Source organism: Nipponia nippon, unplaced genomic scaffold (genome assembly GCF_047370975.1).
Source record: "Nipponia nippon isolate SJK-2023a ecotype South Korea unplaced genomic scaffold, ASM4737097v1 scaffold_32, whole genome shotgun sequence".
Taxonomy (NCBI): domain Eukaryota; kingdom Metazoa; phylum Chordata; class Aves; order Pelecaniformes; family Threskiornithidae; genus Nipponia; species Nipponia nippon.
Window position 1 is genome coordinate 3,499,835 of NW_028262350.1, and position 26,163 is coordinate 3,525,997.

General features: G+C 52.1%; 1 protein-coding gene across 2 annotated transcripts in view; it reads left to right on the forward strand.

Moving 5' to 3' along the window:
* The first annotated feature begins 2,047 nt into the window (after positions 1-2,047).
* Positions 2,048-26,163, forward strand: part of IGF2BP1 (insulin like growth factor 2 mRNA binding protein 1) — a 29,306-nt gene continuing 5,190 nt past the window's right edge. For both annotated transcript variants that reach the window (XM_087769910.1, XM_087769911.1), the window contains exons 1-5: positions 2,048-2,229; positions 3,259-3,319; positions 23,909-23,957; positions 24,449-24,500; positions 25,280-25,343. In XM_087769910.1, coding sequence (XP_087626036.1) covers positions 2,055-2,229; positions 3,259-3,319; positions 23,909-23,957; positions 24,449-24,500; positions 25,280-25,343 — 401 coding nt within the window. In that variant the 5' untranslated portion in view covers positions 2,048-2,054. The remainder of the gene's footprint in view (positions 2,230-3,258; positions 3,320-23,908; positions 23,958-24,448; positions 24,501-25,279; positions 25,344-26,163) is intronic.

Consider the following 26,163-nt stretch of genomic DNA (forward strand, 5'->3'; position numbering starts at 1 on the left):
GTGGATCGGCTACAGGAGGGAAAGCGAAAGGCTTTTTGCTTTAAATGACCATTTCCCAGGATTTTTATAATTCATTGTAATGAGTTTCCTAGGAGGCTGTAGCACAGAGCACGTAGAAACGTCCTCGGGCATGTGCATCTTTTTCTTAAGGTTTATACAACTTCTGGTTCCTGAGTAATATCAAATTTATTTACTAACAAATTCTCCGCGTGGCTCTTCCTCAGCCGGCAGAAAAATAATAATAAAAAATATTTAGCTAATTAAAACAAAATATTTAGCCAGAGAACACAGCACATCTGCGTAGCACCGAGGGAACAACCAAATCTGCTCAGCCGTGCCGGGGGTCCCCGCCGCCCCCCGCCCCGGGGGCCCGGCTCCGCAGCGCCGTCACCCCGAAAGGCGCCCGGGGGCGGGGGGGGGGGGCGCGGAGCCGCCTGCGCGGCCGCGCAGGGAGCGCGGGAGAGCCGCGCCCGGAAAGCCCTCAGCCGAGCCTTTCCCTCGATGGGCGAAAATCCTCTGCTCGGGGTTTTTTTCTTTTTTTTTTTAATTTTTATTTTTTTTTTTTCCGGGGCTGGGGGGGGCAGAGCGGAGCCCCCGGCCCGGCGGGCGGGGCAGGCGGCAGCGAGTTTTCCCGGGGCGCGTTACGGTTAATTGCAGGCGCGGAGGGGCCGGACCGTGCCTCTACTTGCAGCCCGGCGGGGGGGGGGGGGGCCGCGGCCGCCCCCGCCCCTCCCCGCCCGGCAGCGTCCCGGGCCGAGCCCCCGGCGCCCCGGGGCTCCCCCGCCCGCCCCGTCGGGGAGGCAGGAAGGCGGAGGGGGGGAATGGGGCCGGGGGGCGGGGGGGGGCTCGCTGCTATTTTCAACCCATCTTGAGCCTAAAAATAAAAGTCTCCAGAAAAGGCAGGCGGGGAGGGGAAGGGGAGGGGGGGGCTGCTCCGCGCACGCCGCTCTGCCGACGGGGCCCCCCCAGCCCAGCTCAGCTCGGGCCCCGTCGGGGAAGGGCCCTCCTCCACCGTGGGGCCCTTTTGTGCCGGGAGGAGCCCCCCCCCCCCCCTCCGCCACCTTCCCCGAAGGCTTCCGCGGGGCTGCACGTGAAGGGCTTAAAACAATGCCGGGGACAATAACCCCCCCGGGGGGCTCCCGCTGCCGCCCCGCCGGGCCGGGCCAGCCCCGGGGGGGCGGGCGGGCCGCTCCTCCCCCCTCCATCCCCAATCCCCTGGCGCCAGGGGACCTCCCGGCCCCTTTGATGCCGAAGTTTTTTACACCCAGAAAAATCCCATTGAGGCACCGGGGGAAAGGGGTGGGGGGGGGGCGCGGGGGGGGGAGGGGGGCGGTGGGGGCGGGGGGCTGCAGCAGATGGGAAAGTGCCTCCGACGGGACGGGGCTGGGCGGAGGAGGGGGGGGGGGGACACGACGGACAGACGGACACCCACGCGGGACGGGGGGTGGGTGCGCCCCCGCTCAGAAGGGGGGTACGCATGGAGGTAAATACCGTAGTATTTAAATTAAAATAAATAAATAAGTGGCGGCCGCCCCCTCCCCCCCGGCCCCTCCCCCCGGGGGCCGGGCCCTCCCGCATCACCACGTGGCTTCCTCCAGCAAACATTTTCACTCATTTTCCAGGTCGGTTTTATTTAGAGGCGGTGCCCGGCTGCCGAGAGGCGTCCGGTGACACTCCAGTGCCACTCCGCCGACTTGGGGGCCCCCGCAGCCGGCGCCACCGCCCTGCCCGCCGCCGCCACCCGCCGGAGCCGCCCCCTCCCCTAGGACCCCCCCCCCCCTCCTCCAGCAGCCGCCGCCCCCCTCCCCAAAGGAAAAAAAAAATCCATCCAAAAAAAAAAAAAAAGGGGGGAAAAATAGGACAGAAAAGCAAAAAAAGAGGGGTTTAACAACCACAGAAAAGCCCCGAAGGCACCCCCCGGCCCGGCTGCGGGGCGGCAGAGCGCGGCCGGAGCCCGACGGCGCGGGCGCACGGTGGAGCCCCCCCGGCAGCCGCGCTCCGAGCCCCGCCGCGCCGCCGCCCGCCCGCCGCCCCCCGCCGCCGCCGCCGCCACCATGAACAAGCTCTACATCGGGAACCTAAACGAGAACGTGACTCCGGCCGACTTGGAGAAAGTCTTCAACGACCACAAGATCTCCTTCAGCGGGCAGTTCCTGGTCAAGTCCGGCTATGCCTTTGTGGACTGCCCCGACGAGCAGTGGGCCATGAAAGCCATCGAAACTTTTTCGGGTAAGCGGCGTTATCTCGCCTTCCCTCCCCGCCCGCTTCTTCCTCTCCCCCTCCCCGCGGAGCTGCGGACCCCCCTCCCCGGGGCTCAGCACCCCCCACCCCACCCCACCCCCCCGTGGGGCCCCCCGCTCCGTTGCGCCCCGTCGGGGCTTGCATCAGCGGGCGGCGGGGTGGGACCCCGCTTTCCCTCCCCAGCGCTGCCCCCCCCCTCCCCCAAAAGCAGCATGGGGGGGCGAAGAGCGGCCCCCCCCCCCCGCAGCCCCCCGCCCCGCGCGGGCCCCCCCGCAGGCTGCGGGGCTCGGCGCGGGGGTCCCGTCGCGGCCCGGGCGGGTGGGCTGGGACTTTGGCCATTTTGATTTGAAACTGGGTTTCCTGGGGCATGTGATGTGTGGAGTAGCGCGAAGGTCGCCATGCTGCTCGCAGGGAGAGAAAAAGCTCCCCGGGAAGCCGATAATTTTAAAAATATTTGAATTTTTCTTTTTTTTTTTTTTCCCCCCCCTCGGCCCGGGCTCCCCCCGCCTCCCGCCGGGCTCTGCCCCTCTTCTCCCCCCTCCAAAAAAAAAAAAAAATTCCTCATCATAACCCAGCAGCAAAGAAACCCACTCCATTTTCAAAGAGAAATCCATTTCTGCCATGGAGTTACAATTTTTGAGCCTTTTACTGGGGGGAAGAAATCTGCCCGAAGGACTTCTTGCAGGGATTAAACGAGGCGGAATCAAAGAAAGGCAAAGAATTGGTCTCAAAATATTATTCCTCATTTTCTTTCGCTCAAAGCGGGATGAACTAAGGAATTAAATATTCCTAAGGAACATTGTCCAGACAGCTAACTCACCACTCCCTCCCACCGCTTCCCATTTGAAGCCAGTCTTATATTTAATAAAATGCACTTGTAAAGGAATCGGAAAATGTATTTGTGCGTGGTTCGTCGTAATTTGAATTAAATTGCGAGGTTTCACGTGATAGTATGTTATCCAAAGCTTTCTGACCACTCCACCCAGATTTTAAAAAACAGACACATTTTGTTTTTAGGGAAAGTGGAGCTTCATGGAAAACAGCTAGAGATTGAACATTCAGTACCTAAAAAGCAAAGGTAATACAGTGTTTTAATTTCTTTTTTTTTATTTTTTTTTTTTTTTTAATTTCTGTTGGGGGAAAAAAAATTAACCTAAGATAAAGGAGGCAAAAAAATTATACCCAAATATGTGCATGTGAAATTAGAGATGTTGGTGATTTGGCTTTCGCTGCGTCCCCCGCGAGGTGAGAGGCAGTTTTGAGGATCAACGTTTAATTTCTTTTTTTTTTGTTTTTGTTTTTTTTTGAAAAGAAAACTTCCTCTGGGAGTAAGTTTGTTGCTTTTTTTTTAAAAAAAAAGAAATGGTTAAACAATTATCCAGCAGCTCGCCCAAGGTGATGGATGGCTGAGGCGGTTTGGGTTGGGGTTTTCAAACTTGTGGCACTGGAAGAATTTCCCAGCCTCGCTCAGCTCCTCCGCTGCGAAATGGGCGAAATCTTTTGTTTTCCAAGAGAACTGTAAAATTAAAAAAAAAAAAATTATATAAAAAAATGTAAAAACCAGTGAGATTTGCTGGGATTTGATGGTGAGGACTTAAAGAAAAGAAAAAAAACAACATGGGGCTGGGCTCACCGTGCCACGCCGGGGAGGGATTTAAAACCCGGTGAGCACGGGGCGCTGGCCTGGCTCCTGCCCACCGGCAACTTTTATTTTGGGGCAAGAACTGCGTTTCTTGGTGGTTTCCATCTACCTGCCAAGCGGCTTCGCCCGCCGCCGCCGGCCTTGCCCAGCCCGGCCCTCTCCATCTTCTTGGCCCTTTGTTGTTGCGCGCCGGGCTGGCGTGCAGGACGCCGGAGCAGCCCCGGGCACCGCGTTCCCCAGCCCCGCTGGGGGTTACATATGAAATATAAAGGATATTTTTGTTTTTTTGCAGAGACCCCCCCCTCCCAGCTCAAGGAGAGGCCGCCCGGGCTGAGGGCGAGTTAGTCCCCAACCCCAAATAGTCCACGTTGGATCGTGCAGCCCGAAACCCGCGTCGGCCACGTGACGAGGCGGTTACTTCAACGCCCGGGCGCGGAGGGAGGAGGCGAAGCCAACTCTTCCTCCCCAAAGTCTCCCGGTTCCTTCGTCTTTTGACGAACCCCCGCCTTGGCTGGGCGCTGGGAGCCCATTTTTGGGGTCACCCCCTTGACCCCGCTTCGGGGGGCTGCCAAGCTTTGCAGCCCTGGCTGTGGCGGAGCGGGCTCCCCCGGCAGGGGCTGATCCCAAAGGCAAAAAAAAAAAAAAAAAAAAAAAATCCATTTAATAATTTCCTAGCCGAGATTTTATTATTCGTATTTATTTTGTAGCCCCTCGTGGCGGGGGGATCGATGGTGCTCGTTCCAGCGCTGGGTGGCTTGCTGTGCCTTAATTATCCGTGAGCAAGGGGTGTTATTGGAAGGGCTGGGAGGTAACATAATAACACTCCAAAAAACCCTCTGTTTTTTTATTTTTTCCTTAGTGCTGCTGGATAATCACTGGGTCGGGGGGAGCAGAGCTCATCCCCCAAGAGCGGGCGGGGAGAAATTCACTGAAAATGGGAATATTTGGCGTCTGAAATTCAAAGAAATGGGGGGGGGCGGGAAACTTTACAATAGGTGGAAGGGAGGTTGGTTTGCATTTCTCCTGGATCTCCTTAAACCGTGCTGTGCCTTGCATTGAGCTGCTAAACCCCTTCTTGGGGGGCTGGGGGGGGGTAAAATGAGCCCCCTCCCCCCCCTCGGGTGCTGCTTTTAAAGCGACAGGAGCCGCTTTCGGCGTGGGTCGCCCCGGGGGGGCCGGGGGGTCCCCGCCGCCGGGGCCGCGGTTACTTTGTCTCACTTTGGGGAAGTAGTTTGTGTTTCTGGGTCGGAAAAAGGCAACTTTTTGGCAGCTGCTTGTAAACTTGGCAGGTTGGTTGCCCCAGCCGAGCTTTCGGGGGTAATTTGGTGGATTTTACCCACCCCCCCCGCCCTGGATAAGGGCTGAGGCGATGGGGGGGGCTGCCTCAAAGGCAACTAAATTTTTTTTTTTCCCCTTCGTCTTTCCTTTCTGCTTGTTTTTAAGACTGGATTTTCCAGTTTAAAGGCACATAGAACAGGAAATGGTTAATTAAGTGTGAGCAGCGAGGAGAGAATCAGATGGGTTTGGTGGGATCTAAACCAAACAACCTCCCCCTCCCCCCCAAACCTGATATTAATTTTTTTTTTTTTTCCTTTAGAAATGTGGGAAAACAAGTCATGAGCACTGGTGCGCTTCCCAGCTAATTTATGAGATAAAAAAAGTTGGCTTTTTGGTTGTGTTTTCTTCTCGTTGAAAGTGCCAATAGGAATGGTCAGGAAAACTGATTTGGGTGGTTTTTGGCATGAATGTGTCCGGTGGAATTGCGTGGTGTAAAGAAATCTTTCCTGCTGGTGTAATTCCTTCTTTCCAAACTCCCCTGTCCCTAAACCCATCACAGAAATTAATTAAAAAATACTGAATGTGTTAATATGGCAGAAGAAAGAGGGACTGGGGTGCGCAGCGGCTGCACCAAAACGCCCAAGGAGGATAAACTGATTTAGCGTTGTTTAATTGCAGTGATTCTTCAAATAACACTTAAAGCTGCAAATTATGTTAATGATCATGGGGGAACCATTTTAACGAAATACTTTAGAAGTATTGGTCTGTAAAGAAGTCAGTGCTGATAAATATGTCGTTTCATTAAAAAACCTGAGTTTTAAAGTTAGTTTAGATTTGTTTAAAGTATCTCATTGCTGTTTGGGAGTTATTTTTTCTTTAACTTTGCTGATAGAAAAACTTGGAGAAACTTCAGAGGGTTTTTTAAAAAACCTTCAAAATTATTGCACGCTTTATTCTTCAGAAGGTTAAAAAAGAAAAGATTCTTTAAGGAAAAAAAAAAAAAAAAAGAATTCCGTTTTCCTACTTAAAATTAAGGCTTGGTTTGGGGGGGTTGGAACGGGGAGGCTGAAAAGCCCGAAGCCGATGGGGTCGAAAGAATGAATGAATGAAGAGAGGAGGAGGGGTGAGGGGGAAAAAAGTGAATCCATCAAGCAGACATTCCAAATATGAGGAATGTGGAAGTGAGTCGACCAGAGAGAATGAAACCAAGTAATTGGGGGGGAAGAGGGAGTTGGGCTGATAACAGCCCATAGACTTAAAACGAAAAGGCTATTTTTGAGTAGAGGTCATTCATAAGCGAGTTGTAGGTTTGGAGGGTCCCTGTGCTCCTGAGCAGAGGTGGGAATCACTAAATGTTGTTCATGACGGAAGGATTTAGTGTAGTGCAGAGAAATGGATGGAGAAATCCTAAAATTGGCTTTTTTTTTTTCAGTCTTTGTTTCAAATCCATGCTTTCACACCGGAGAAATGTTCTCTTTGCGTGTGCATAATCGTGCAATTAATTGTTCGTAACGAAATAGTTTAAAAATTTTGATAACGGCAAGTGTGATTTCTTTGTTTGTCAGTATGAATCCAAAAATGTGCCTTTCTCCCTCCTGATGTTCGGATTCTCTGAAAATTGAACTGCAAAAAGTTTGCTAGTTCTTTTCCATTAAAATAAAGACACTGTCTTGAACGCCGAAACAAAATATGCTTTTAATCCAGTCTTAAGATCATTCTCTTCCCCTTAAAACAGGTCTGGTTTACTAGTTATAGTATCATTAAAAAAAATTAGCAACACCCTTGTTTACAGCAGCGCTCGGAAGTTGAAAGGCAGGATGAATGCTCCTCTCTGAGGATGTGGAGTTTAATGGCATTTGGTTTGTTACTACTTTTTTGATTACCAAAAAGGGGAATAATCTGGGGTTCCTCTTTGCTTTATTTTTGTGAGCCCCCAGCTCTGAGCTGAGAGCTCTCTGCTGCTGATTTTACACCTCTGAGAACTGTAGCCGTTTGGAAATGAATACATTTTGATGATTTCCAGCTAGAAAAACTAGAAATAATTTGTCATTAAATTAGTCATTAATAAGCTGTCAGTAAATTTCATCCATGAGGTTTAAAACTGAGATAATTTAACCAATTTTAACATACCTGGGAGACAGAATATATTTACCAATTTACAGCCTGAAGTGAGAGAAATGCCTCTATTTCCCCCTTTCCACGTAGGAGCCATAACTGGCAAACGGGTCCAAGAAATTGCCGTTTAACCGTAAACTTTGTAGCCTCAGGTTTTGAACCTATGGAAGATGGAGCCCATCCCGTGCAGATGCCCTTTGTTAAGAGTTTGATGATTTTTAAATTCCAAAGACAAGACTGAGTTGAATTCCCTAGAGAACCTTGGTGACAATTCCTAGGACTGAATCTGCTTCTCCAGTTGAATTGGTTTCTATCTTTGCCTTTTAGGTTAAAACCCAAGCAAACAGAGATATGGCTAAGGGAAGCTGGGGTTAAAGTACTCGCTTTGAAAATTGAGACCTTTCAGAATTTAAAAAAAAAAGAAAGGATTTCTGCCCCCCCAGCCCAAGCCCCCAGCGATGTTAATGTTTTCCAGAGTTACTGGGAGGGTTTGGGGAGAGTTCAGGCTGCTCGGGATGGCCCAAGGTTGGCCCAGGGGTTTGCAGCTCCAGGCTGGAGCAGGAGGAAACATCTCCAGCCCCTTTTCCCTGCCGGGGTTCCCGGCTCCAGCACCCACCTTCCCGTTGCCTTCCAGATTTGCTGGGTTTAGGAAGGGAAGGTGCCTCCGTCGATGCAGGCGGAAGGTGTGGTTTGGTCTGCTTCTTTTAATGATGCCACTGGTTTTATAGAACAGTTTTGATGGGAGAAGTGGGAGCCTAAACCAAATGCATAGGGAAGCTCCCAGGGGATGCTGGTGTCTCCCCCTTCCCCAAAATTAAGGAGGGGGGTAGGAGGCAACTGAAAAATTGAGGAGCCTGAAACCCAGAGGTTGCAGGTTTCTTTTCTTTGGGGGGGGGGGGGAGCCTTTTAAAGAGGTTGCAGAGACTTTTCTGGAGGTTGTTTTGTTGTTTTGTTTTTTTTTCACCAGAGAGGAGCTTTTCAAAAGTTTTAGGTGAAAACTCTCGTTTTCGCTGTGACTGGAGGCATTTAAAAGCCTAAGCGAGGATGTGCGCTCCTAGATCTCCCACTTCTGAACAGCACTGCTGGCTGCCTCTTCGGGTTTGTGGGCGAGAGGGGTCCCCAGCTGCCGGACAGACCCCAATAAACCAGGGCATAGTGGGGAGGAACGGGCAGAAGAAGTAGTTTGCAAGGTCTGCCTGTCCTTGCTGCCAGGCTCCTCGTTGACCGATGGGTTTGAACCTTTGTGCACCTTTAAATTCTTATTCTGCCCAGTTTGCAGTGTGGAAATGATCTGGGAGGGTCCTGCACCGAGTACCTGGGGGGTAAAAAAATACATTTGCCCAGCAAAGTTTAAGAAAACAAGCGGCACAGGAGAAAAATGCATCAGCGACTGGGCTGATGTCCTACCTCATCCTGCATCTGCTTGGGATGGCTTTTAGCTGCTGGGAGAGGCATGAGGAGCGTTGCAGAGGCAGTTATGGAATAGTCTGCTCAAGGAAAGTTTTTCTTAACCTCTATTTTATGAAACGAGAAGCCCAGACCCACGGGGGTGTTAGTCCACTCCAGGGGTGTGTGGTGTTTTAGCCCGGCTGCCTTCCCAGGTCGTCTGCTCATTACCAGTAAACGTGCGAACGCTGCGGGGAATTCAGCTCAGAAATCTTTGCTGGAGTTTACCTGAAAATTGCAAGTTGATCCTGGAGGTTGTGGAGCCGGGGGGATCGCAGGGGTCTCGGCTGGGAGGTTTTCCTTGTTTCTGCAAGAGGTGCTGGGGGGTGTCCGTGCATCTCCGTCGGTCTGTCTGTCCTTGTCCTTGTGTTTTTTCTGGTGAACCATGAGATGTTCTGCCCGGGCAGCATGGAGAGCTGTGTCCCTGCAGAGGGGCCGGGCTGGGGGAACGCTGGCGTTGGCCAAGGTGACCTCGGGAGGTCCCTCCTCACCCGAGTCCTGTCCTGAGCCCAGGGCAGATGTCTCGGACCAAAGCGGGCTGGAAGCTTCACACTGCTCGTGCGCTGGTAGTGCCCCTGGGAAGCTGTGGGAAAGTTAATGTAAGGTGTTGTTTTAAGCTGGTTTTCTTAAAACCAGTGTGCATTTTCTGCTTCTGATGGAATAACCCGCTGAAGGGGAGTGGAAACCAGTTCCCCATTGGTTTATATCCAGTATCCATAGCCTGCTCTTGAAGATGCTGGAGCCATCTTCGCAGTTTTAAGAATATAGATTTAAAAGAAAAAGTCATGGTTTAATTGAAACCTGCTCAGTTTTCTCCTGTGGACAGAGTTAGCAATGGATGGGGCTTTCTGGAAAGGGTCTCGTGAGGGCTGGGGTCCTGCAGCCCTTTTCTGGCTCCTGCCAGCCCTTCCCGAAGGGGACGCTGCCCGACGCTTGTCCCCTTCCCTGGGGTTTGGCTTCGTTTTAGGAGCGTCTGAAGTGAAGCCGGCTGCTTTTTGGTATCGGTGCGGCTTTGGGGTGCCCCTGCCTGTTCGGAGGGAAGGCTTTGGGGTACCTGGGTGGTCTGCATGTCTTGGGAAGTGCTTTTGGGAAACCATTCATCCTCCCCATGCCATTGCCTCGAGTCGAGCCCGCTCCGGCTGCCTTTACAGCCCCTGCATGGGAGCTTCCCCAAGGAGGCTAATAAAACCCAAAGAGCGGGGGGACAGTTTATTGAGATTCTGGCTGGAGGCGAGGGGCCAGGAGCTGGCGTAGCTCGGCGGGAGGGAGCGGGGACGTCGGTGGGGACGGTGCCGGGGACGAGATGGGAGCAGCCAGGAGGGCACTGCCAGGGCAGCGGCACAGGGGCGAGAGCATCCCTACTCCGCTCCCACCTCCTGATGCGAAAGAGCTGGGGAGCGCAGCCTTCCCGTCAGGGGGAAAAAAAAAAAAAAAAAAAAAGAGAAAATAAACAAACATAAAAAATCTGTCCGTCCGTCTCAGAGGAGCCCTCGCGATCCGTCAGGAAATGGGTCATTTATTTTATTGTAACTGACACTTGGGAGCCCTGACATGGTCAGAGCTGAAATTTCACACTTTTCTGGCTACCGTAATTGTCTGGTCCGTACGGAGCAAACCAGTTTAAGAAAATAAAACCCTAATCCACGGGCATCCCCAGCAGAACTAGGTCCACGCTTTATTTTTAAGACTAATCCACCAGGTTGAGTTTAAGATGCTACGAACACGGGGTCTGCCTATAATAAAAGCAGCAGCAGCCCCGTGCACCAGGAACCGCTGGGAGCTGGCAGGGCTCCACGCAGCGCGCGGCGAGATGCAAATCCCGCACGGTCCGGGGTATTGCGATGTGTAAACAGCACTTGAGATTACAGGGAAATTGATTTGCACAAAAAGGAGAAAGTTTTGACTCCGATGAAGGTCCTGCTGTAGTTTCCTTTTTTACAAAGTTAAAAGCGGAGATCCTGGGCGAGCAGCCTCCCGGACCGGAGTGTAAAAGAGACAGGAGAATTGTGATCTAGAGCCAAGTAAAAGGGAAGAGAATAAAAAAAAAAAGGCTCTCAGGGCCAGATTTTCACCCACAATTGGAGCCAGATTTTTCCAACTTGCATTTAAGCGTCTAAATAAAAGCTCCGTTTTCAGAAGCGATTAGCGCCTGATGTGCTGAGAGCACTCTTGAAAAATCTGACTGTCGGGATTCTTTCTTATTTCTTGAGATTTGGATCCGCCAGCTGACCCCCGGGAGGTTTCAGCAGTTGCCGCCCCCCCCGAGTCCTGCCCCTTTGCCCCCCGATGCCGCGGAAGCGGCTGCTGCCCCGGAGCCCCGCAGGAGGGGGTGGATGCTGGGGGCACGAGCTGGCAGGTCCGGAGCTGCTCATTCCCCTACTTTTAGCTTTTAGCTGCGTGGAGAGCTGTTGCCTTCAGTGCTTGTGGCAAAAGGCTTGTCAAACTATTTGGGAATTTTGGGACTGTGGATGGACAAAGCGTCGGGATGAAGTGCAGAATCAGGGGTACAGAGCTGCTGCAGGGCGAGGTGGGGACGCGGCGATGCCTGGGATGCTCCGTTCTCCCTTCTAGCTCTACATTTTCTCCAGCATTTATCACCTGCGAAGCACTGGCTTTGCTTAAACTCCTGCATGATCCAAGGCTGTGGGCTCAGACCTCCTGGTTGTGTTGCATGCAGTGAACTACCTGCAATTAAACGATATTTATATTAAGGCATCGCAAGCAATAGCAGCGTTTACCTGCGAGGTGTTGGGAAACGCTGCATCCTCAACAGCAACGCCACCGGGGTGGGGTGAGCTCCGCGGTTCTGCCTTCTACCCAGGCTGTCAATCTTAGCCAAATTATTCCTTGGTTAATACTGGTCACGTCCGAGCAGACTTGATCACCGGAGTGGTAGCTGTGTATGTCTGTATATACACACACGTATATACGTGAGTATATGTTTTCTTTGCTATGAAGATATTCACGTGGATTTTGTGATCTCCTGTGGTTCAAGCCTCCGGCATAAAAGTATTTACAAACAAATTGATCAAACGAGCAAAGACTAAAAGAAAACGCTGATCTCTCTAAGGAAGAAGAGCTTGTGGCTGCTGTAGGCTTTATGGAGTTGTTTGTTGGGCTGTAATTTCATGAGAAGCCAAGAACCCCGTATAAATGTTGTGCTTTTAGGCTCGGATTCACAAGGCTCCTAAGGATGTGCTTTTAAACAGGGAAGCCATCCTTTTGAAGTTAATGGGGCTGCTTCGATGGTAAAAATGAGGCATGTGCTGAATTTGAGCCTAAATATACAACTTTATATGAACTTTATGTAGTCATTGTTTAGCGTTCAGTTACAGCTGAACTAATAATGCAACAAATTTCTCTGACATCTGTAGCCTCTTCTTGCTTATGGCAGAGATGCAAAGTGGCTGTGACTTTTATATGTGATACGTATTGAGGGGAGAGAATATCTGTGACTTTTTAAAAGCTATGGCTTGAATGAAGAGCTTCCCCTGGTGAGCCTTTATCCGCCCCGTGATATTGTTCCTGTGCCTCACTGGCTGCACACCCCTGCATGCCTGGCATGAATATTTGCACAGCGCAAATTTTATATTTAGTTTCCCCAAATACTTGTTCATGCAACTTTGAAAGCTACTTTCTGCCACTGTTTGCGCCAGTAAAACTTGGCGATGGGAATGTTTATGGAAGGCAGACAGGAGAGAGGGCACGAACATGACTGAGGGGAATTCACTTAGGAAAAAATCCAGATCAGATATTCAGAGAGCTTTGCGCTGGATTTCCCTAATGGTGCATTGAATTTATTTGGTGTGTGTTTGTCAGCTTGGCTTTTCATGCTGCCTGTGCGAAAGCGGCGGTGGGTTTTAAATGGCTTTGCATCGGCACCACTATTTGCTCTGTAATGAGGTGAACGGCAGTGGAGTAGCAGAGCCCCATCTTTGCTGTTGTCCAGCTCCTGCCCTGTCCTACCCGAACCTCGACCTTTTCCTTTTCTTCTCTCATTCATGACCCCCTTGCTAAAAAAACCCAACCCCAAACTAACAAACATAGGACGTCTTCCCCTCTCTGGAAACTTTACATCTCCTCTCCTGCTGGTCCAGCTCCAGTGGGATGAAGGAAGCAGCCGGGGGCTTTAACCCTCTCCCAAACCCGAGCAGATGCCTACGGAGGAGCACGGGCGCATCTGTGCAGGCTCCGTGGGCGCTGCTGGCTTCCTCGGTCGGGCTGTCCGAGGTGGGGTCATTGGCATCTTTCCTTCTGCCCTCAAAGGGCGGTTTTTGTGGGCTCTGATTGAGAAACCCTAATTTCTCATTTTTCAATGAAAATGCTAGAGCACGTTTTCTTAGAATAGTTTTGCTTTGCCCTCGCCTCCTTTCTGAAGAGGAAATGCAAGAGAGAGTGAGTCTGGCTTCAGCCAGATTTGGTGAAGAACTCGGTTCTTCTATTTAAAATTTATGCTGGAAATGAAGAAGAAGAAAAAACCAGCCTCACTTGTACTTTTTCATCTCAGTTAGTTTCTTCTCTTTACCTTCCCTTAGACAGAAGAACGGAAGCATTTTGATTTCACTTACAGTTTTCAGTGGAAAAAACATCACAGCTTTACCCCAGCGGGGGCTCAGCCGCAGCCCCGGCTGCGACACCAAACCTGCGGCAGATCTTTGTGTTGTCCTTGCCTGGACCCGCCGATGCTGGTGCCAGGGCTGGAAGGGGCTTTGGGAGCTCCTGTCTGGAATCTGGGCTGCGATATGTGCCCGACGCGGTGGGGACAAGCATGCTGCTCACAGCTCAGTTTGCTGGAGGTCTGAACACCCCCCTCCGCCACCTTCCCACCCAAACTGGGAGGACTGGCAAGTCTGAGTACGTCATCACGGGTTTTAACTTGAGTTTTGGCAAAAGGGTCTCCACCCTTGAATTAAGTTCATAAGATAGTATAATCCGTGTTGTAACTTCTGGATTCTCCCTTTACGAGTCCGCTTTGATCTTGGAGGGCTTGTCTGCGTGCAATTGCCTCACTGGTTCAACCTGATTTGGCTTAAAACAGGCTCGCTGCCCCTGGCACAGAGCCCCGCACGGAGACTCTCTTATATCGATTTTTGATCCAGTCCTATTTGACAAATCTGTACCTGCCAGGCGCGAGGGCCCGTGGCACCGTGCCGCTCTCCGGCGCTGTAACCTCGCAGCGGAGCAGCCCTCAAAGCCGCCGGTCCCCACGTTGCCGCCGCCGCCGCCTCCTCCTCCCGACACAGACCTCAATCAGAAAAACCCTCAGAAGTCACAAGCGATTTCGTTTCCTCTTCCTTTCTCGCGCCGGCGCTGGCGTGTGCTTGTGCGTCTGGAGTTGTCGGGGCCCTGAATCCTTGCAGCTCCCCTCGGCCTTAAATCCCTCCTTGTGTCCCCTGCTCGAAGTGCTCCGCGCCCGTGGGGTTTGTAAACTCTCCAGTAAGAAGCCAGTACCCCACTGTCTGGGAGGGCTGGAAATACAGAATAAAAAGATGTCCGTGGCCACTTTCTGTAGGCAAAATTATATGAAATGTTTCTGACTGACACCTGTCAATCACCCTGGTAATGATGCTTAATTATTGAGAAATTAGAGTGGTCTAAGACCAACCCGAGAGCATGTGCTGACAGGATTTGGGGCTCCCACTGACGCTGACTGCGTGGGAGCTGCCTGAAGCTTCACTTGGCTGCTTTGTGAAGCCTGAACTCATCTCAAAGCATCCCCCAGCCCGTAGCACCATCAGAGCCACTGGAAACCAGTTAGAAATGTGTCCTGGGCATTGGAGGAGGGCAGAGGTGCCCTCTCGTGGCAAGGAGAAGTGGGCGAGAGGTTCATGGGTGGTACCCAGCTCCCTGCTGAAACCCCATCCCCAGCACCCTAACGAAGGCAGTAATGAGCGGGAGCTGGTGTGACCGTGCTGTGGGTTTCACGCCGTCTAAGCTTTTATTTTATGCGTTGTTGGACTGGGGGGAGGATGGCAGGAGACCTGGTGGACTGAGGCATCTCCTGTGTCAGTGGCTGATGTCGTAGCTCCTGGAGGCAGGTGGCTGAGTGAGAATCCACATTTAGGACCCTTTCTATTCAAAGTCGGCCCTGGTGGGTGAAGGAAAATGCTCTGAAATGTGCAGAATGCACCAAAATGCAGAATATATTTTATCATCTCGTGTGTGCTTTTATTCAGGTTTTTATATCGGCGTCGGGGGTGGAGGGGAGCTAACAGCCGTGCGGAGTTGGCAGTGCTCCCTTCGACGCTTTGAGGACACGCAGCTGATGCTGCGTGCTCCCTTGCCCGGCTGCCTTAGAGTTTGTTGTGTTGTGCTGTGCTCTGAAGTGATGGTCTCGGAAGTGCTTCGAGGTCCATGGGTAAGAGATGGGGCAAGGAGCAGGTCCCACTTCTGCTGCCCCTCCACGTGTAATGGTCTGCAAGAAAATTTGCCTTTAAACATCACATCTGCTGGCACGTTCATAGTCCAGCCAGTGCCAGCTTGGGGGTCAGGTTTGATTAGGGTCCGTTTGAGGATTGAAATTTTACATTTTTCTTAAGGGATGAAAATCCCTCAACATGTCTCGCTGGCTGCTGGGTCGCAGTGGGACCGAGCTGCCCCGCGGCTGGAGGTGGCTGGGAGGGCACTGGTGTGTTAACTGCCACCCGTTTGTCAGAGGCAGCGTGGCCCGTTGAGGTTTGGGGTTGGGTTGCTGGTTGTGGGAACCCACTGAGTTTAGCTGGGCTTGGCTTTGGGGCATGTTCAGAGCATCAGAAAGAGCCTTTCAATATGTGGCAAGCTGCCAGCAAATTAGAATGGAAAGATAATGCAAAATGGATGCATTGTATAAAACTCATCCATCTTTCCTCTCTATTACTTACTGTTAAACTTGTCCTGTCCACAGATACTTGATGTATTGGCTTTGGCAAGGACTAACTGCAGAAGTCTGGGGGATGATTAGAGTCTTCCTCTGGGCAAGTTGAGGATAAGGGCTTTTGAGATTTCTTTCAGATTTCTTGCATCTTTTGAAGCACCGAGGTATTGACTCCTCTCTGAGGCTGGCACTTGGCTGGGTGGATAGGGCGTGTGCTCCATGCCAGCACCATCTACCTGGGATCAGTGGGGAAAACGAGGAGTGGAAAGGTAGCGCAGCAGTTTAATAGAGGAAGAAATATAAGACAGAGCATTTTCCCCAGCTCTGGGCATCAACCAGTCCCTTCCTTCAGTACCCAAGATACAGGAGCTTTTTTAAAAACGGGAATGAGTTCTCCAAGGCTTTCAAAGGGATGCTCATAGACAACTTCTCATTCTTGGCAGCTCCCTGAAAAAATCTCATCAATTATTAGGCGTGATTCTCCGTGTACAAAGTGGTTCCGAAAAAGAGCTAATGGGGAGAAACCAATTAGACAGATTTATTAGCCCAAGATCAAATTCTGGTTGCTGAGATGATTGATGGAAAGGATTAATCATGTCATGCTTGCTTGCCAGAGATAACTGCTAGCCAAGGCGAGTGGGTCTGTATGAGAGTCTGGCGTGGAGGATGTGTCTGTGTTTCTCTGAAATCCCATGGCCGGTTCACTTCTGGGTCCCTCCAACTCCAAGAAGCCAAATGTCTCTGTTGGCTTGGCCTGATCTCCTCAGGAGGGGCCTCTTGGATCGTTTCTCTTCAAAGGATGAGCCCGGTTTTCTTTCTGCTTTTCTTTCTGCTACTATTGCTTTAATCTTGTCATGATACATATGTGCACATTTCTTTCTCAGCCTCCTCTTCCTTTTATTCCACCTGCAAATCTCTTTCCCGTCAGCCACCCTGCAGCTCTGGCTTTGCTGTCGCACACGTGCAGCTGGGACTCTCCTCTCTTGCCTTGGCCAGGTCCCCCAGCGAAGAGCAACCACTGTGGCCATGGAGACTTTTCACTGGTGTGTGGTTTATAGAGAAGTTGTTTCTTCGTGAAGATTTAGGATATGAGAGCAAGCAGGTCACTGGGGCTGGAAGGAAGGAAGATAGCGGCTCGAAATAACACAAGATGCTTTTAGAAGAAAGGGTGTTAGAGTTTAAGAGTTAAGTTAGAGTTCATTGCACTGATGACGTAGAGTTGAGGTCTGGTGGGAGAAGGTGTTTTGGAGGCAGGGGGATGGTTCTCTGGGAGACCTTTGCTTTTTATTTATGGGCGATATGGAAAATTCATTGTTTAAATTGGTGTTTCCTGAGCAGGCTGCAAACTGGGTCCCTTTTCAGGACAAGAAAAGGGATGCTCTTCTCCTTTCCCATTCCATCCCTGCTGGATCCTGCTTAACTGTAGCACGTTCAGGGGCATTTTGATGGGTTCTACCACTTCTTTTCTTGCTCTGTGGGACTATGCCTGGCCTGACCTGCCCCATATCGCAGCCCAGGTCCTAGTCCAAACCCACCTCAATCAGCAGCTTCAGCTGCACAAGCAGCCATCAGCAGCTTCAGGGGCACAAGAGGGGTACAGGGGGCCTGGGCAATGCTGCAGTGGGGGGACCAGTGCTGGGGAGCTGCATGACCAGGAGAGGGCAGTGATGACCTTAATGCTAGCAGAAAAATTCAGTGCTGTAAAAAAACACTCTTAATTTACGGCTGACCCTCCAACCTTTAGGAAATACTAGCCCAGATCTGCGTTTTTTTACTTATATGCTCAAAATGAATATTCTTGATGTTTGACATTGCGGCGTTAATGCTCAAAACAAATGCGATGCTTCCAAATCTCAGACCTCTGGTTTTAGGCTCTTTGCAAACTCAGGGGAAGACTTTTCCATGGTTCCTCCCCATTCCCACATTGAGGTTTTTCTTCCAAACCACAAAGGCTCCAAAAGTTCAACCTGGACCTGCTGCACTTCCGTGAGGAGCTGGGTCACGAGGTCTGGATTCAGAAAAAAATTTAAATATCTGTCTCTGCTTAAGTATGACTCAAACCTTAGTAATGCTGCATTTGAGGAGGGAATTAGGATCGCTGGCCTTGCTCGAGCATCATCTGGTGAATTTGGTATGTGGTTTTTTTCCTGCCTTGCCCGTGTGTGAGTGCTTCCAGCAAGGATCTCGCGTGCCTGGTCCTGCTGGGAAGTCCATGTGTCGGTGGGTTTAATGGTACAACAACCGACCAGCATGTGGGGAAGCAGAGAGATGTGTTGGCTTGCAGGGCAACGTGAAAGGTGGCAAATCACAGGCGAAGTGGCTAAAACCCGGAGGCTGATCCCATCCGAGTGGGCGGACGGTGCTGGGTTGTGCTCAGAGGTGTGGTAGGGATCTGCTGTGGGCTTCCAGCAGGTATCTCCCTTTTTGTGCTTTTGTTTCCTTGTCAATGAAGGGAGTATAGGGATAATATTCCTGCTTCATGGAGATGCCGGCAAATTGAAAGCCTATCAGTTTATAAGGGAAAAGCAAGTAATTTCAGCTACAACTTTTCTCCGAGTCCCCCTGGCAACGTTTGTGTCTTAGCAACCACATTTTCCTATTTAAAAATGTTTAAAACATTAAAAAACAACAACAACAACACATTAAGCACAGGATTAAGTGCTTTCCTGAATCAAAGCCTAACTAGATAAATGAAATGCTGTTAATTGAATCAGGGATGCACTGTGTTTTCAGCCCCCAAATTTGCATAACATTTGCATTTGATTGAAAAGCCATCATTAATGTTGTTCAGTTCTAGTGGGTCCCCCCATGTCTCTGGCTTTGGCCATCGTCCTCCTGCCCCGAGGAGCTGCATAAATGGTTTCAGTAGGAGATGGCTGGGACGGGGTCGGTGCTTGGGTTTGGGGAGGGCCCAGAGCTTGGCTGTGCTCTGCCACCAGCGCTTGGTCCTTCAGTGTCTTGGTGCCATTAGTCACCTCTGCTTTGAGAAATACATGGTGGGGGATGGAGAAGGTCCAGGAGGTGTTGGATAGAGCAGAGATGCTGTAGCCACCATCCCACAGAAGGTGCATCTGGTGTATGTGTGACTGCAGAGCCCGATCCGCTGCTGCTGGCACCCTGATGCAGAGAGATGAGGGGCAGAGGACCAGCAGCTCCTGCCGGGGTGCTCGGGGTTGGCCCTTTCTCTAGCAGACGTTCACTGAGTCAGCCCCTTGCTTTGGGGTTAAAGAGAAATCGAGTTGTCAGGACAAAACCTGGACCAGAGGGGGAAGAGGAAGGAAATCCGTGGGGCTGGCTGTGCTGGAAATAGCCACGCCGTGGGGCTGTTTCACTCGTGGGGGTAACCCCTGTGCAGGGGGTTGTTGCCCCCTAAAGATGAGCCTGGTAGAGCATCGTGCTCCGGTAATGCAGGTGGTTGTGAGTGTCCGTTACCAGCAGATCACAGGGAATGTTGTTTGCGGCTAAACGCTGGGAAGTCAATAGTTGGGGTGACCTGAGCGTCCTGCACCCTCTGTCCTCCTCTCCTTCCCTGCGCCCACCACACCAATCCCTCCAGCTGCCTCCATGCGGCCGGTGATGCTCAGGGCTGAATCCTGCTGGTAAAATAACTCCGGTCCTTTGGCGAGCCCCTGGCTGCACCGTGAGGCTCTGTGTGCTGCAGGGGAAGGAGGCACATCTGCGGGGTGCGATGGGGAGATGCGGGTTTTATCCCAAGCTCCGCTGCCCACCTGCTCAGCGGCTGTAGGTGCAGCAATGCTTGCCTCCGAATGCCTCTCCAGCTTTTTCGCGCTCTTGTGGACCGACTGTGGGTGGACCCTGTGGCCAAAACTTTATTGGGAGGAGGTGACAGTAAGTCTCGCTGGGGCTACTCACTGGAGGCAGGGATGCGCCCGTGCTGGCGATGGGGCAAGGAGCGGCTCTGCCCCCCCAAAACATCGCCTCGAAAACCCCACGTGGGGCTCAATGCAAAAGGGAGGGGAACCCTCGAGCGAGGTCGGGCTGTGCTGGTGCTGCTTTGCCGTCGGCTCCAGCTCACGGCGGCCAGCCCCAGCCTCCCGCTGGCCCCTGGCCAGGCCGGCTGCTCCTAACTAGCTAGTGCCCCTTTCTTGGGTCCCTGCCACCACCGTCACTGTGCCAGTCCACTCCGGGGAATTACCAGCAGATTCTTAATTAAGTGGGAGGCTCTGGCCACCCTGTTGAAGGCAATCTCTGGGGATGCGTCCAGGGGTGAGAGAAGAGGGATCCCGACGGCTGAATCTGTGTTTGGATGTTTCCCAGTGAGGTTTAAAAATTAAAAACCCAAACAAAAGAAAAACCAAAACCAAAAGCTAATTTGGGATTCTTAATGGTGATTCTGCCTGCCTGAGTGATCAGGGTTTTCTTCAGAGGTTGCAGCGGGTACCAGTCTGTTTGTGCTGCCGATGTGCCCTGGGCACCCGAGGCTGCGCGGCTCCGAGGACGCGGCTGCCGATGCAGCACCGAGAGCCAGCAATGCTGCGTGGGCTGGGAGGGCTCTGGGTGCGTTAGGGACACAGAGCGGTTTCCAGCTGGCTCTGGGGCTGTCGGAGACCAGCAGTGGGTGTTTTCTGAACGAACGGGGCTTTCCTTTGCTGCCACTTTTTCCCATTTCACCTTGGTTTCTCCCTTCTGGAGAAGGGGTTCCTCCTGGCACACTTTGGGTTTGACCCACACGGTATCGATGGGCACAGTGCGAGAGGGCGAGAAATCTCCATGGTACCTGGATATTGCAGGATCCTCCATGGCTCTTTGCCTTTCCCTCCGGTGAAGTTTAACCTGTTGGTGTGTTGAGCTCTTTAAAGAGCTGGCTGAAGGACAACCCGAGGAAAGCCCTTGATGGAGCAGGTCTTGGTGCTTCCCCTGCTCGGGGGTAACGAGGGACTGACCCAAGATGCTCATCTGTGGTGTGGCTCCGTGATGTGGGTCCCATCGCGACCTCCCATTATCGGCTGGTTGCATCAGGGTGGGTGGTTTTTTTCCCAGTGAGCCCAGCCCACGGCTGGGGAGGGTTTACTGAGAACGTCATAGGATTTCAAAGGTCTCATTTTGCCTCCTGGTTCTGCAGGAGAGCCAGCAGATCCGCACAGGGCCGCCGGGCGCGTTGGCAGGTTTTCGAGGGCTGAAGGACGGATGTAGTGGGATGCTAAAATCCTGTTATCACAAATAGCACCGTTGGCATGGATCAGGACACCGCTGCCACTGGGATCCGTCCCTGGGACCTGTGGTTCCTCTCCCCTTACAGCCCTGCAGCTGTTTGCCCTCCTCTCTCCACCCCCAATTTTTTTTTCTTTTTAAATTAAAAAAAGCCACCAGCACCTGGGCAGAAACCATCCAAATCTGCAAATAGACATTTTTTTACCAGGTCGATCAGTCTGCTCTGGCTCACCCTAAGGATTTGGGAAGCTCCTGCCTTTGGCATAAGGTGAGCGGTGTCCGGCAGAGCTGTTGCCTTCTCCCGCGGGCTGGAGATGCCGGGGCTGGTCCGTGGCTCCTGCCCGCCTGAGGGGCACGAGCACCAGTCCCGGCTGGCAGCCGAGGTCGGGCGAGCAGAGGTTGCGAGAGCCCTTCAGCGGCGCGGGAGGGAGGAGCTCCCGCCTTTGGCACATGATGAATAAAAAGCCGGGGAATCTCCGTCTCGCGGAGTTATTTATTTGGAGTAAAGCTCTGCTCGGCACGGAGGTGGGAGCGGGCAGAACCGGGCAGTCGCATTTCGTGGTGTGAAGAGTGGCATTTCGCGACGAGGATTTAAATACGGCGGGACCTGCTTCTAGCAAAGCAAATAGCGGGGTTTATTTATTCACAACTTCCTCTGTAATTCTAACCAGAGCCGCTGCCGAGCGCTCGGACGGAGTCGGATTTGAGCAGGGGCTGCTCATCGGAGGGGGAGGTTTCCACCCGCTGTGGGGCAACTCCATGTCGGGCCAGACCTCACTGAAGGGCTGATGGATGCGGCCCTGATTCCACCCTGCCTGGGGCGGGATGGGCACCGATGGAGATGGGCCAGGAGACAAGTATTCGGAGTGCTGGCTCATCCCGGGATTTCGTGGGATCCCGCTCTGCTTTGTGCAGCTCACCGGGTTGGGCTGATAACAGACCCATCTCTCCCTCCAAGCGTGGCCTCGTGGGGATTTAATATCTGTCAGCGATGGCGGCCGTTAGGAGCAGCAAATAATCCTGGTGGCGTGGTCGCGATGGGAGGAATTACCGGTTAATTAACATATTAATAAAAGCACAGTGGCCCCGGTGAGGGACAGAGCAGCCCCCTCGCCTTGCCCGGCTGGTGCGGATGTGGGCGATGCTCTGCCTGGGCAGGCGCTCCGGCAAGCTCGGCAAAGGAGATCCGACTCTTTTTTTGATTTTTTTTTTTTTTTTTTAGGGGGAGACAATTAGGTGCCACCAGCAGAATTACAGTGTGAGGACATAAATGGCTCTTTTCTCTCCATAGCCCATTTGATTCTGGTCACGTATGTGCAGAACACATGCTCTGCCCGTGCAGATGCTTGTAGCTATCTGAAGAAGTTTCCGTGGCAGGGGTGGGCAGTGGGAGACCTACGGGGGGTTTCCTCTATCACTTCAAATCCTTTCGACCCTCCCTGGACTGTGACATTCTTCACATTCTGCATTTCTTAATCTCTCTCCCATTCATTTTGGGATGCGGATTAGCATGTAAACGAGAGGTCTGGTTTCAGAGTATGCTCCCCCGCTTTGCTTCCCGCAACCCCCCACAACACGCTGCAATTTTAAGGGTTGGGTTGATTTCTTTTTCCCCATCCACCCAGTTTGCATCTGTAGAAGCGACAAAATTTGTTTTTTTGGCGCCTTCCTGGTGGCTGAGCTGGTGGGAGCACAGAAATTTTTTTTTTGTGCTTAATTTTGACTTTAAGAGGGGAGAGCAGCCCCAAATCTGGCCATCCCATCCCTCCGGTCTGAATCTTTGGGATATCTTTGGTGACTTTGGGTAACATCAGTTCTGATTTTCTTTGAAACCAACTGACCCAGCCAGCCCTTTTGGGGGTTTTGATGTGTGTGGGTCTGCGTCGGCAGCACGGATCAGAGGGGATGCTCGAGGCAGCTGCTTTCACCTCACAGGATGCAGGGGCTGCGGAGGAATCCTTACCTGTGTGCCTCAGTCCTGCCGAGTGCTTCGGGCTGGTTCACGCTGAGATTTCTAGATTTCTTCTCATTGACAAATGAGCTGAGCCACCTTCTGAAGTTGTGTAATTCAAAGATAAGGATCTGGAATCTCATTTTCTCTCCTTTTTTGGATTATTTCATGCGTTCATAAATACTTTGAATTTGAAGCCTGGGTCTGTGATGAGCAGGTCTGAGGGTATTTGCTCGATACAGTGCTGTGAGTGCCGAGCAGCCTGCCATGGTTGTGCCATTTATCTTCCTTTTCTTTAGGCATCTTAAAATTCAGTGGTTTTGGTTATTCCTGAGAAAAAGAGGCCACCAGGGGGGACCAGCCATCCGTGGGGGGTTGGCACTGTTCACATACGGGTTGCACCCACAAAGCCGCATCCTTCAAAGCGCTGGGCACCTAAAGGTGGTATTGACACCTAAAGGTGTCATTGCCTTTAGGTGGGGGCTCTTGGGGTGTCCAGCAGCACATCGGGGTGCCAGCAGCCGCAGCGGCGTGGCTGCACGCTGGTGCCGGAGCCACCGGACAAGCCCGCGGCCGCTTTCAGCTGCCTGCGGCAGCTGCAGGGCGAGGGGGGGGCGGGGGGGATGACAGCACCCCCGGGGTAAATTTGGCATTGGAATGAAAAAAAGAGTTTCTATTTTAGGAAAAGTGAGGTTAGGAAGAGCCAAAAACGTGAGTGGAGAAGCAGCCTGAGACCATCTTGGGTGGTGGAGCTGGGATGCCCATGCCTTGATCTCCCCGGTTAAAATTCAGCCGGGTTTTTGGATGTGGTGGTGATGCTCCAGCGGGTCCCACCGGCGGTTGGTGGCATCCCGAGGGTCGTCCCTTGCTGCAGGAGGGCAGGTTACATGAATGCACAACGCTCTTTTGGCTTTCTAATCCTTCTATTTAATCTGGCAAAAGTCTCTGCCTTTCCAGCCGTGCCCACGTTAGGGCTCCAGCCAGTGCCGAAGGATCGGGGCGGGTTTTGGCATCTTGTTCTCGATGAAGCTCCCAGCGTAAATCCAGCACCGACCGGGCTGGGTGTAATTAGCCAAAAGCCATCAGAAACCCCGGGTAGTGTGTGGAAATGCAAAACTTGATTAGATACATCAACGTGCAACACTTCAAGGCAAGATGGCCGCGTTTCAGACACCAAATCTGCTTTTTAATCGCTTTTCATTTATTTCAGGAGCCGGAAAATTCAAATCCGAAACATCCCACCCCAGCTGCGATGGGAGGTAAGAGGAGCAAGTGGAGAAGTGCAGATCAGATTTAAGGACTAATTTCCCCCCCAGGTTTCTGTACTTGGGATTAAAGTTGATCTATCCTTTTCTTTGTTGTTAATTAGGTCTAATTATACTAGATCCTTGCATCCACATAGCTTATTCCTCTTCCATTACAGGAGTAAATTCAACTGGCAGAAGCAATGTAAGCTACACCAACAAAATCCCCATTAATAACAGGGTTATATGATTTATCTGTTGTATAAGGAACAAAATGGATCCTTTCTTCCCGCTGACTGCCGGGACTTTTCCCTGACGCTTCCCCCCCGGCCCCAGCTGGCCCCGAGGCCCCTTGGTCCAGCGGCCTGGGGCAGGCAGGAGCTTCCTTCTCCTAATTGCTTGTGAAATCTTAATGACTAGAAAGCTGCCTTTATTGATTGACTTTATTTCCCTGGTCTGTCCTGACAGTCCCAGTGTAAAGTGGTTTTTTTTTCTCCCTTTTCCAGGTTCTGGATGGTTTGCTAGCCCAGTATGGCACCGTAGAAAACTGCGAGCAAGGTAGGACTGAAAAAAGAAGCTGTATTTAAGATATTTTCTGCCCCAGCTATTTTAGGGGGGAAGGAGGGTGAGAACAGACACGCGGTTTTCCTTTGTCAGCAGAAGCCACGGCTAAAGATGTCAAGAGGTCTCAGCCTGGTTGCTGGGGCTATTTTTTGCTCCCTATTGCTAAAAGACGAGTCCTGTGCAGTGGCTTTGGGCAGCACACGTGGGTGTCCCTGCATCGGGTGCTGGGTCGGCATCGTTCCCACCGCACCCGTGGGTACCCCCCAGCAGCCGCTTCGGGGGAAGGTGCGGGACGCTCTCCCGAGGCTGGCCGGGGACTAGCTGTCTCCACTCGGCAGGTTTTATCTCAGCCTCTAATGGCGATCAGTTGAGATAGGAGGTTTAATATTGCCCCCGGGATGTTTAATGAGAATGGAGTTACCATAACCCTCCTAGAAATGGAAAGGAGGGCTCAGAGGAGCCCAGGGACTGTCCCTGGGCTCTGTCAAGGGACAGCAGGATGGAATTGGCTTTGGTTGCTTTGCTGCAGAGAGCAATGGGGTATCGGGATCCTCTAAATAAGGCAGGAGGGTCTGTGCTGCCCAGGATGAGTCCCAGCATGGCCCGAGCCCTTGGACACTCTTCTCCCTTCCAGGAGAAAACATTTGCAAATCCCTGGGGAGCCCCAGGGGGGAATTGTCCAAGGGGAGACTTGTCCGAGCGGGGATTCTCCGCTTTTTGGGGGGCTTTGGTGTTCGCGCCACCTCTCTAATTTCTGCCTCTCTTGCTCGCAGTGAACACAGACAGCGAGACCGCCGTTGTCAACGTCACCTATGCCAACCGGGAGCAGACCAGGCAGTAAGTGCCCCACGTCCCCCGGAGCGCGGGCTGCCCTCCCTGCTGCGGCTCTGTCCCCTTCCCTGCTTGAAGGAAACAGGATTTCCAGTGCTGGGAGTCAGATTATCCCCAAATTCCTAAATTTTGGCTAAAAATGCAGCAAATCTTTGAGGAAACCCCCCAGAACTCCGACTTTTTTTTTCCTTCACCTTCAGATGAAAGCCCTTCAGAGAACATCCATGTTTTTAGGCTTTTCTCTGCAGTTCAGAGAGCAAAACCACAACTTTTTACTTAAGGAAAAGTAGAGATTTTCTTGTACTTACATGATTTCAGGAGTTATGTCTCCAGAAAAAGTAATAATAAGGCCAAATATCATAGGAGCTGGTAGGCGTCGGGCAACATGTATCCTCTCTGCCTGATGGCCGTGTCACTGGGGGACTTGCAGCTCCATTCCCTGTCCTGCCCGGGGAAGATCAGGCTCTGCACTAAATGCAAATGGAAAATTAACTGCATTTTCACCGCTGTTTATTTCGCTTTCCTTTTGTCCCGACAAAGGGCTCTGGAAAGCTGGAAAAGGGATGGGATCAGCACTTTCCTTGGAGGGCAGCCTGGAGGGAGTGCAGGGATTGATTGATAGTTTTTTTATCCGGGAAGGTTTCCGTCAGCAAGGCGGGCATGTCTCACATGTGGCCACCGCGGCTGTGCCACCGTCCCTGGGGACGTTGCCTGTGGTCACTCCGCCAAAGCGCCAGCTTCCAAATGGCCGCCTGGCTGGTAATACTTCAGCTGTCAAACCCGTGGCCACCATGGATTTGCTGCGGTCGCATGCGTGGCCGCAGCA